The sequence below is a fragment of the Chelonia mydas genome, chromosome 12 (assembly GCF_015237465.2).
Source record: "Chelonia mydas isolate rCheMyd1 chromosome 12, rCheMyd1.pri.v2, whole genome shotgun sequence".
Taxonomy (NCBI): Eukaryota; Metazoa; Chordata; order Testudines; family Cheloniidae; genus Chelonia; species Chelonia mydas.
In genome coordinates this window covers 24183512-24195760 of record NC_051252.2, presented here as the reverse complement: position 1 = coordinate 24195760, position 12249 = coordinate 24183512, and the positions used below count along the sequence as shown (strand labels likewise).

Sequence of the window (12249 nt, the reverse complement as noted above, 5' to 3'; positions counted from 1 at the left end):
AACACGTAGAGAATTAAAGTACTGTCTTCAGCATAGTACCATGCTTTTGTTTTATGAATCCCATGTAATGGTCTTCCTTAAAGATCCTGCTATCTCTGGAGGATGGTTCTAGCCTTCATGGCTTTCCACAACACCACCTGCTGCCTCAAAATAAGGGTTTGCCTGTGAATGGCTTGAAGTTATTGATATTTGCAAAGGAGGGTTGAGCTGGAGCAGTATTTCCCAAAGATGCATCCTGGTGGTACTCTCCACCTCATGTATAGCTTGTCAGTATAAAGGTAGGATGTAAAATAAGAACAATAAAAAGAAAACCTCAGAGAACCATTCAATATTGCAATAAAGCTGACTTGCATTATCCCCATAGGCAGACTCCATGCTCTAGTGGTGGTACTAACGTCACCAACTCTCAAAACATGCTGAGACATCTTTGTGGAGGGGGAAGTCATTGGTCAATGAGCAGCAACATCAAGGATCTTTAAAGGAAAAAAGGGAAAGGTAATACAGTTTCTAAAATGTGTTAGACTAACTAACGTTGCAATGTTTTTCCAGAAAACACTGTAATTCGTCTTAAAGGCTTCTCCACAGTCTTTCTCTCTCCCTCTCAGTATTGAATCATCTGACTTGAGGTTTTCATGCTGCACTCATGGGAATGTAAAAATATGATTTGTTTTAAAATACCGTTACACTTCTTAGACCACTACATATCGTGCTTCTACTGCTTTCAGAAACCAGATTAAACTGGGGTTCATTGACAAATTTTTCAGTGGTCATAATGAACAGTTTTTTGGCTTGCCAAGTTTTTCTCCAATATTAGACATGCACAATGGATGGGTGTAGTTTTAGAAGTTAGCATCATTGTCCCTAGGTAGGCTGCGCCTTTCAAGATCATTTTGTAGTCCTCCCAGAGCACCCGTTTCAAATGACAGGTCTGTGCCTCCACTGCTTTTTGGGTTGGGATCCTGTAATGCAACCAACGTCTGACTGGGTCTCTGGGATATTCTATGTTGCCACTCTTGGTACTTTCTAGGCTTAACGGCTTTAGCCCCTGGAAGGGTTTCCCTTTGCGAGCCTTTGATAGTATACAGTGACGCATGCAGTTTCTTCAAAACAAAGTATGATTTTTGTGCCAAAAGGTGCACAGCAATCAGAAATTGATGTAAAATGAGGCCTGTGTACATACCTATGCTTGGCATTCCCTTCAAGCCCCTAGGTAGACATGACTTAGACTTGCTGTCCCCCATTCTCTAGGGAACCAAGTTACAGCCTACTTTCTGCAGAGCCCGACTTTTGATCAATCTGGGTGACTTCTGCATCTGTGTCAGCACTCACTGACGCTCCCTGGTCACCTGTCTCAATTCACTCAATCTCCCTGCCCTTCCTTTTTTAGGCTCAGGGTCCTATAATGGTTTAGTATCTTACTTTGAGCCCAGGATTAACCTTGGAAGAGTAAACCATTCTAACCTGGATGGAGCCAGTAGTGGATATTCCACAATTAACAGTTTTCCCATTGTTTCCTCAAGGATTCTATGTTATTGTTTTGATTTTCCTGCTTGTCCCTCTAATAGCCTCTTTTATCTAACTCCATAGCAAGTGAGCCATCATAAACACACAAAGGAATCTTTTCTCTTTGGTGACATCTGCATGAAATTACTTAACAGAAATCTTAATAAAAAGATTTATTAAAAAGAGAGAAAATGAATTTAAGAGAACTATTTGTTTAGCACATCTAGATTTACACTTCTCTTTAAACTACTTGAGACAAGGCTTTGTCAGTTTAGTTACAGAGGAGGGAAAAAAGCAAACTCTTCTGTAACCCATCTGGTCAGACTGGCAGCCTCTCTTGCTGTCCAGATACCACGTCTTTTTTTGTTCCCCATAGACATGCTTATTAGATCCCTGCATCTCAATCATCTTACTTGTCTAGATAAGCCTCCCAAGTTCCTTGCAATGTTGTTGTAGCCACGTTGGTCCCAGGATGTGAGTGAGGCAAGGTAGATGAGGTAATATCTTTCATTGGACCAACTTCTGTTGGTGGAATTGACAAGGTTTCGAGCTTCACAGAGCTTTTCCTCTGGTCTGGAGATGGTAACCAGAGTATCTGAGCTAATTACAAGGTGGTGGGACAGATTAAGAACCCCTTGTGTTAACAATCTATTCTTTCCCTAATTCATGCGATAGTCCCTGCTCTCCAAAACAGTTTTCTCTACTTATCTATGAACACAATAGTGTTTGGGAACTGGCTGTATTCTGTAGGAGATGGACCATTGAGCTTAATATAATACAGCCATATAATACGTTCTGGGCTTTCTCTCTTTCTAATACTATAAAGTCTAAGGGAGAGCAAGAGGAAGATTGAGGGATGTGGAAGAGGGAATTCTATGAAAGAAGGAATTAAACCTTGAAGGACTACTAGTACATTTTGTATGGTTAGCACTGCGATGGTGCTGGCAGAGTGCTCTCTGCAGTTGTTCCTGACCTTTGTATAGGGCTCAAATAGAGGACGGGTAATTGTGCTCTTTCCTAGACTACCTATGCAAGGTCCAGACAGAGCCTAGTCCTAAATGCATTTTGATGTTCTAAATTGTTTTTAACTTGTTCTTTTAAGATTGTCTGTTTGTAACTTAAATATGCAAAAACACTACAGATTTTCAATAGTTTATCACATCAGTAACCAAGGTCAGACCTGATGTTTTGAAAATAAAAACAATTTTTCTCTTGCATCTCAGTCCTGTCAATCCTCTTAAAGTATAAATTATTAAAATAGCTTTTGATTCTTTAACACCTTATCTGCAAAGATTAATATAGCATCTCTTTTCAGCGTTTTTAAATAGTAGAAAATATAAGTTTTTTGAAGCTTTCAGCTTGTAGTTTTGTCAACAAAATAGTTACAGTTGAATCATAGCCAAACTGTTAGACCTTATGACTTCCAGTATAACTAAGTAGACAGTGGTAAACTTTAAAATTCTCATTACTCATGACCTGAAATTTGTCAGTAAAAATTCTGAGGCACTTACATTTGTAAAAACAGTACATCTCAGGTTTTAGTGACTTATATGCCAGTATCAGGATAATACTGCTGTATGTTGATTCTGAGGTTGTTGAGGCCTATCATACATAATTAACATTAATATAAACTCTTTTATATAAAAAGTGTGAGGTTATTTTTCTTTTACAAGATCTATTGTAATTTTTATACTTGCTGTGCATGTGTTGCTACATCTTACAGTTTTGAGTGAATGTTGGTTGAACCATAGTTTGATCTTAACACATTTGAATATATAACCAGGTTGTTTTACCCAGTGGTGCAAGTAGAAATCATTGCTTACCAGTACACTGCACTCATGAGAGGGACACAAAGGGGAGGCCCGTGTGACCTCCCCATGTCACCCCGCACATGACTCCTCCCTGCCCCCAGCCTGGGACCCGCATGCTCTCCCCATCACCTCCCCATGATCCACATCCATTCCATGTTACCTGGGGGGGGGGGAAGAGGAGAGGGGGTTCTGTTCTCCTCCCGCTGCGCTGGAGACTTCTGCTGTACAGACCCCAGGCAGAAGGACTTGAGACACAGCTGCGTGAAAGGGCTGGGGGAGGGCTCCTCCTGTGTCTTTCCGGTACACCGTACCAGCTACAAATATCTTACTGTTACTGTGTACCGGAATGTACCACCGTACTTACATCACTGGTTTTACCTCATTATACGGAATATGTACCTGCTAAAAGTGAAAATCTTCTCACTCTTTTGTATATGAGTGTGACACCCCTTGGAGTTGAGTGTTTGCATTTATTGGCTGCTCTGAGAGCAAGGAGAATCTGTTTCTTGCTACATGAAATAACACTTTTGAGGCAGTTGGTCACCAGTTATTTAATGCCTCATGTACAGATCTGGTGCAGTGGAGGTTTGGCTAAGAAGACATGGATGAGGAACGTGATTTTGACTATCACTTGTAAGAAAAATATGAGAAACTCAAATCCAAGTGGGATATCTGCCAAGGTTGTAACTTGGAGCATTACTTTGCTCCAGCTCAGTCTCCACTGATATCCTTGGTGATGCTCTTCCACTGTACGTCTTCACAGCAGGGCTAGAGAAGTTGCAGGATTGCACTGGTAAGGTTATTGTAAAGACCTAGAAATATGTTAGCTTTTAAATACACCATATATTTTAGCAAATGTAAAAACAAAGCAGCTTGTAATGAAATACTTGTTTAAATTACAGATCAATCTTTTAAAGTTGTTAGAATTTTTAATTGTGTGTATTTTGCATCCACCCACTACCATATGTGCAGTCTTTTGGTCACAAAGCTACAAGCTGTATGTAAGAAGTTCCAAAATATTAGGGCTACCAGTATTTAGGCAAAGTCACGCTGTTCCTAAACTTTTTTTAATCTGTATGGCTGGACATTCCACTTCTGAATAAAAGAAAAGAATAGCTTTTTCAACAAAAAGAAGAGAAAATCCATTGGTAAACAAAAGAGTTAACCCTTTTTCTAATATTAATTCCCTCTCTCTTTGCACACATCCAGTTTAAGATGTGAGTACTTTTTAATATTTACATTGCAGTAGTGACAAGGTGCCACAGTCAAGGTTAGTCTCTAAACATATGCAGAAGTATGGTCAGAGTCCAAAAGAGCTTACAGTCTAAGAAGGATAAGACATATATGAAGGATGGTGCAGGAGAGAGGTACATCTAATCAAATACATGCAATGTTTATACATATATATACAGGTTTCAGAGTAGCAGCCGTGTTAGTCTGTATTCGCAAAAAGAAAAGGAGTACTTGTGGCATCTTAGAGACTAACAAATTTGAGCATAAGCTCACGAAAGCTTATGCTCATATAAATTAGTTAGTCTCTAAGGTGCCACAAGTACTTGTTTTCTTTTTACATATATATACATTTGCATTTTCAAAAGTTATAAATAAAATGAGTCAGTTACCTCTATCTGCCCCCATCATAGCCTTTACTTGGTTGATTTCTTTAGAGCATTACAGCAGAAGTGAATCTTGAGAAGGGATTGGCAGGAGCTGTATGCATGACTTTATATAAAGTTCATAATGACCAGGTTATTCTTTGCCTAGTGTGTGTAAAATTGTACAATTTATTGAGAAGTATATTTGCAATCACGCAGTTCTTCCATTTTTATTCAAGGAGCCAGAGTCTTTATGTAGCCTCCCAGCACTGGTATACTCACTGCTTTTGGTTTATAATCCCAACAGGACTTCAACCATCCTGCCCCATTTCATGTTTCTTTGATAAAAGGACCTAGAGTGGGAAGAGAGATTTTGTGACATCACAGTGGTTAAGTGATGACAAGTTGAGTTGTAATTATTTTTAAATGACCTTTTTTCTGGTCTTTTTCTTGCTCTTTGTTTGGTGCTATTAAATTCAGCTTATGGAAAGCCTATGCTGCATTTCTGTTTTTTTCTTATAATGAAAAACTTAACCAAGAGCTATATGGGTAGAAAAAAGTGCCTAATTTTTTATTTTGCTAGAATGAAAATGTTCAAAATTGGGAAATGCCATTGTGATCAGAACAAGATAGTCATATTTCTGGAATTAGAGCCCTGGAAAATGGGAACTGTGATTTTACTAATCTGAAATTCAAGGACATATTATTGCTATAACATTGTTTCTCAAAAAAAAAAAAAACCAAACAAAAAAACCCCAGAAAACAAACAAAAAAAAACCCTAGGTTGTCTAACAGAATTTTTTTCTCATGGAATCCTTCTACTGGATCCTTTTAGTTGTGACTAGGTTTATTTTTTTATTGATTGACAGTTTTAGATACGTTTGCATAAGGTATATGCTTAATAAGGGTTTGATCTGTCGAATCCTCCTCACCCAAATAGTTACGTACATGGGTACTCCCATTGACTTCAAGGACAAAGGTCAAGTCTACACTACCAGTTATGTCGGCAAAACGTATGTCTCTCTGGGGTGTGAAAAAAAACACGCTGAGCAACATAAGTTTTGCCAGTATAAGAGGTAGTGTTCATTGCACTACGTTGGCAGGAGAGCTTCTTCTGCCGACTTAGCTACCGCCGCTCATTGGGGATGGTTTAATTATGTTGACAGGAGAGCTCTCTCCCATTGGCATAGAGCAGCTACATAAGAAATATTACAGTGGTACAGCTGCATTGGTACAGCTATGCTCCTGCAAGGTCTCTAATGTAGACATAGCCTTTATTTGCATGAGTAAGGGTTGCATCAACAGAATCAAATGGCCCAATTCTGCCTTCAGTTACATGTACAGCTCTCAGTAATTTTAGTTCCACATGTAGATCAGAGAACAAATGAAGGGCCAAGAGAATTTTTTTAAATTTAGTGTCGCAGCTAAGATGAATTCAAAAACATACAAACATATTGCTAACTTCCCTATGGTTATGCCTACAGTGTGAAACCATTGTCAGCCTAAGCTAACCTTGAGAGGACTTCAGAGTGTCTTTAAAAAAAAATTAGTATCAGAAATGTGTTGACATAGTGAATTCAGCTCTAGGAAGTGTGAGAATGATGTACTGTAGTGATGTAATAAAATACAGATTTAAAGAGACACTGCAGTACAAAAACTTGAAGAAAAGATGGGGAAAGAAAAGGCTGCAGGAAACAATCTTTTTCATATGGCTTAGTATAAATTCAGTTACAATAGCCGTATCTAGGAACAGAATTCATAAACAGTTTTCACTTTGGGCTCTATTACTTCAGCATTTTCGATATATGAATAATTTTGTGTAACAGAGAATGCTGTATAGTGGTGCATATGGAAAAAATGCCAAACCATTTTGTTAGAAGATGGTTGTTGTAAGTCTTATATCATGACAGTTTTGTTTGAAATATGCATTTTTAATCAACCGACTTTCTATTGTGCTATAGCCTAAAGAAAGAAATCACTGCAGTGCCCCCTGCTGGTGAATGGCAGCTCACTGTTTCAGTAATGTCAGTGATTGACTGAACCAAACCCATTGCTGACATAAAGCCAAGGGTGATGCTGAAGACTGCCAGTTCATTTTAAATCACATCATTAAAATAACAGAAGTATATATCAATTTAAAACTACTGTTCACTGATTCTTCTTCATTTTTTAGACATGTGATGGTTTACTGCTGTTGAGTTTGGCTGAAAAAATATGAACACTTCACAAAAAAATGTTTGTTTTAAAACTTCTCCTGTTTTTATTCGCTTGTCCCCTCCTTTTTAAATGAAAATTATCTTTCTAATTAGCAATTCAGGAAATGCTTTCAGGGTGTGAACTTTTCCATGTAACATCTTGTATTTAAGCACACGTTCATACTCTCAATTTAAAAAAAAGGTTGTTCAGTTTAATGATGATAAAAATACTAGGACTGTGTATAAACCTCATGTAATCTTTAGAGCTTTGTATGTTAATAGTGGGGCAAAGCCACCAATCCATGCACAGAATGCCCATTGATTTCCCTGAGAATCTTTTTCCTGATTCTACAAAGGGAGTTCCATTGAGAAGAATAGGATGTAAGATCCCAGTCCTACGAACTCTTACTCACATAAGTCCCATTGGGACTAATTGTCCATAAATGTTTGCAGGATCAGAACTTAGGCTTGCAATGTGTGTCTAGAAATGCATTTCCAGCATTTTTAATTATTTTAATAAATTGATGAATTCTTAAGTGCCATAAATGTTGCTGCTTTTATTGGTTAAGAAAAATTTAATTCCTCTGTACATCTGCAAATTCAGGAGATTTCATCTATAATCTGTCTTGCCTTTGCTTTCTCAAGACAAAATTTCCTTAATGCATGATTATTAATTATATTTAATCTATAAAATTACAGTGAAGAAGGTATGAAGTTCAGGTACACTTTTAAATTCAATAATGACACTATCTGCGTTACTAAAGATAAAGCTTATCCCTACTTTCGCTATCAGTCCCCCTATTTTCATAAGCTCCTGGGCCGGGAAAGGGATTTGTCAAGATATGCAAGCACCACAGATTGACAAGAACCAAACAGAACCTTTTTTATGGGTCTAGCAACCACTCTGCCAAAGGCTAGCAGTGGATTTTTAGGAACTTGACTGTAAAATATTTGCTCTTAGTATAATCTTGGCATAAAACGGCAAATGCTAAAATAACTTCAAAACATTAGTTAGTTTACAATTATAGTTTTTAGATAATCCAACTGCAGTTGAAGTTTCGTGGTCTCATATTGGACAAATACATTGTAATGAATTTTTTTACAGGTAGCATGTGTAGTAAATATGCAGTTATAATACATAATGTGCATTGGGCCATATTTTGATCACATTTACACTGAAATTAATCCAAATGGACTCAATTGAAAATAAAGAAGTTACTTCTTATTTATCCAGCAGAACTGAGAGTTGAATTTGGCCCAGTGTGTGTGTATTATAGAAAGTTACTCAGATAAACTGCAGTGAACTTCATAAATACTTTCCAGCCTTTTAAAAGAAAAACCATTTAAAACTTTCATTTACATAATAAACAAGCATTTAAAAATGCAATCACAAATCTTTTCAAGAGATCACGAATGTGTGAAGAAAGATGATGAATAACCTTCAAGGATTGCGTTATTTAACAAAATGAAACACACGTTTAAAAATTGTGATTAAATGTCACTGTTATAGTACAAAAGGCAAATAGATTTAAAACAGTGGCACAGATCTTTCTCTTGGGTGCAATAGGCACAATTGTGAACTTGTAATCAGGCAGATTTTTAAAGAACATGTCAGCCTCAACACTGAATTTCCTAACTTCTGTTGGTTCATCTTAACAATGGTTAAGCAGAACGTTTTTTTCATGTCATTGCATGTCTGAAATAGCCATTAAGGTTCAGTCATTTAAAACAGAACCCGCTATATCTTTCTGTAGGACCCAGTCCTGCAAAGAAATGCAGTTCATCTGAGAAGAGCTCCTCTAGTGCAGGTCAAAGGATACAAAAAAAAATCCCCTGCAGCTTCTGATTGCAGTGTTGTTGCGGGGTTCATGAGGAGGAACTGTTTGGGCCCAGCTGGCCTATGGTGTCTGCCTGTCAGAGTGGCCTGTTACTTACTAATTCCCTCAGGGTGAAGAAACAGGGTTGATAGTAGAAATGCTGACACAATTTACAGATTGCTTGCACAAAAATAGTGCAATATTTTTGAAAGCACTGAATCCATTAGGAGCTTAAGTTCCAAGACTCCTAAGTCACTTAGGTACCTATGAAAATGATATGCTTACAGCCTGATTCTTATTTACCCTAGTCCCACATCACACTGCTCTTGTCCTGTAAAGCAGCCTTAATATGTGCATTAATATAATTTACTCCCAATTTAAGCCCCTTTACATTGCTAGAGTGGTGTAAAATGCATGAGTGTAAATACACTTGTAGGATTTTTTAATACTAAGCTCCATATGTTCACATTTTTGTATAACTCTGATTACGTTTATAGACTAAGCCTAATTAACCATCCATTACATGCAATTTTTGTCTTGAAAGAGAAAAAGCAAAAAAGATTATTGATATCTTCAGAATTTACTCTTAACCAATTTTTTTATTAGCAAAAAATGTTTTAAACCAAACTTTCTTTCAAATGGTCACCTAATAAGTTGATGAAAAACTGAAAGTGAAATATATATGCAGCGGTGTTATAGACGTGTTAGTCACGGGATATTAGAGAGACAAAGTGGGTGAGGTAATATCTTTTATTGGACCCACTTCTATCGCTGACAGAGACTGTTCTGAAGAAGAGCGCTGTGTATCTCGAAAGCTTGGCTCTCTCACCAACAGAAGTGGGTCCAATAAAAGATATTGCCTCACCCAGCTTGTGTCTCTCATGAAAGATATGTATATCTAACCATTTATTATGCGTGTCTAATGCCATTCCAATAAGGTTTTCCCCAAAAATGTTCCTTTCCTTATAGTCTGTTGCAGCATATTCTGTATTTTCTTCTCAGGACTATTGTACCTTATTTTTTCACTACCTTAAGACTGTATACATTCCATTCCCCTCTGTACTCTGACTAGTAATCCTTCCAGGGAACTTTACTAAAGAGAGACATTTTTGAGATATTTCAAGTACTGTGTTTGTAATTGCTGTTGTGTCATGGTGCTGAGAAATGTTAGGGAGTGTTTTTGGGAGGCTAATTTCATTTTTTTTTCTGCTTCAGCTAAAAAATTAGGAATGACAGATGTGCCCGCTGAGGTAGTTACCTTTATTTCCCATGCAACACAAAACCGATTGAGAACAGTGATAGAAAAAGTAACAATGGTAACACAGCACCGAATGGAATCGCACAAAGTAAGTATGTAGAGACGTGGTACTGAATGCTGTCCAATGATATGGTTTGAGGTATTTCAGTAATAAATCCATTCTTTCCTTTCTGAGCAGACTATAGGTGGAATATCTGCACTGTTTGTGGCATGGTTTGGTCAGAATTTATCCAGGCTTAATTAATGAGAGTTGGTAGGTGCCTTTCTCTATGATAGAACTTGTCCATGGAATGTTGCCTTTAAATCCCTATTGTCTGATTATTTCAATTAACAATACTAAAATCTCTTGTGGGACAGCAGTTAAACTGTTCCTAACTGTGGGTCATGGTTGAAATTGCTGTTTCTCAGTGCCTCTTATCTCTGAACCCTGGTAACCACATCTTGGATTGAAATTGCTTTCCTTATGTGTAAACCTTCTTTTGAAAGAGCTTATAATTCTGCTTACTTCTTGGCTGTGAGAAAAATTAGTACGTACTGTTACAAATGGAATTAGCTGAAAGGAACATTGGTCCAAGCGACGAATACGTCAGAGACTACAAAGATGAGATCTTGCATATTGGCCTGAAACTGAAATGAAAAATGATAATTTTAAATCAGCGTTAACTGTTTTGTAATGCATATCTAGTGTATTTTCATTAATAATGGAGGGAAATGCCACATATTTTTCTTAGACCAGCAGCCTGAAAATTCAGAGGTTCAACACTTTGAATAATCAATGACATTTTCTTTGAAGTTACAATTGTCCTTTGAGCCTATTGCTGGTGATTGTAATTTTACAGAAAAGTGACATAATTTGGGTATCCTACACTATGGGAGTGCTGGTAAGAGATTGCAAGCTAGTTTCTGACCACTGGTAATAAATTGAAAATCTTTAACAAACAAATCAAGTTTTTATTCCTTAACCTTAAATACTAAAGATATTTTTATCCCTGTTAAACTAGTATCAAAGCAAGATGAAGAGGTCATGATCACAGGGCAAGTGGCAATTTGGACCCCTCTTAGTTCCTTTTAGGTGGACCCTTCAGGTGGCTGGCTTGTCTTCCTTCACCTCCAAGATTCAACCCCACGGTCCAGTCACACTTAAACTGGCTCTCGGGGAAACAGAAGGGCTGCGTCCCAACTATGGAAACGCGACAGGTCCAATTGTACTTAACTAGCATCTGCAGGACATCTTCTTTTCAGGAGTCTGTGACCAGTGGCTGATTAAAGTGATTGAAAATAAACATATTGTTTATTCATCCAAAGGTACATAGCAGCCCAGACACCCTGCCACATCCTCTGTGTGAGTCTCTCAGAGATTCATCTCCAGCCACTGCTGCTCAGTTATCCCCAACTTTTTCTCTTCCCTTGGCCAGGAACATTAGTATCCCCTTTGATCCCAGGTTTGGGCCCAGGAAGAATAAACCTTGCTAGTGTAGGCAAGAGGGTATTCCTCAATTAATAGCTTCCCAATAATTTCGTTCTCTGACAGTGCCTTATGTATGCCATTATTTTGTTTCCTATTTGTTTCCTCCCATCAAATTCCTGTACTTTAACTCCATGCAGTAAAGCAGGATAGTACCAAGCAGATAAACAGAGGTGCATTGTGATGTTCATAAAAGACAATAGATAACTCCCTCATTCTCCATAAAAATGTCTGACATGCTCCCATGCAGCCAGTGTCATAAATAATTATTTGTTGAGTGCTGATGTTGTGTTCATAGTTTTTTTGCCTTACTTTCGTCCATTTTATTTTTAGTATAGATCTGTTTTAACTTGTGTTTTAAGCTGTAAATATTTTTTGAAGTTCTACATCTTTTGACAATTTCTATAACTGTATTCCAGTTAACTATAAATATAGGACCTGCAGTTTATATCTAGGTTTAATTGTCTTCTGAATTATTAAATTAAATGGCACAGTTTTTCAGTGAGTTAATTTATTGTTTTGATTTATTTAAGTGTGCGGTACCTCTGACATTGATTAATCAGTCCATATATTTTGTATTTTAAAATGTTATGTTAATTAAATAA

General features: G+C 37.3%; 1 protein-coding gene across 9 annotated transcripts in view; it reads left to right on the top strand.

Annotated features, from left to right (window-relative positions):
- LOC102945492 (transcription initiation factor TFIID subunit 4) overlaps positions 1 to 12249 on the top strand; it is a 196298-nt gene that overhangs the window by 63852 nt on the left and 120197 nt on the right. For 8 of the 9 annotated variants that reach the window (XR_005222310.2, XM_037878200.2, XM_037878199.2 and 5 more), the window contains one exon: positions 10137 to 10267. Coding sequence is in view for 7 of the 9 variants with exons in the window: in XM_037878200.2 (XP_037734128.1) it covers positions 10137 to 10267 (131 nt within the window). In the remaining 2 variants the exon portion in view is untranslated. Of the gene's footprint in view, positions 1 to 364; positions 496 to 10136; positions 10268 to 12249 lie in introns of those variants that run through there. The other variant, XR_006285122.1, reaches the window with a different exon arrangement.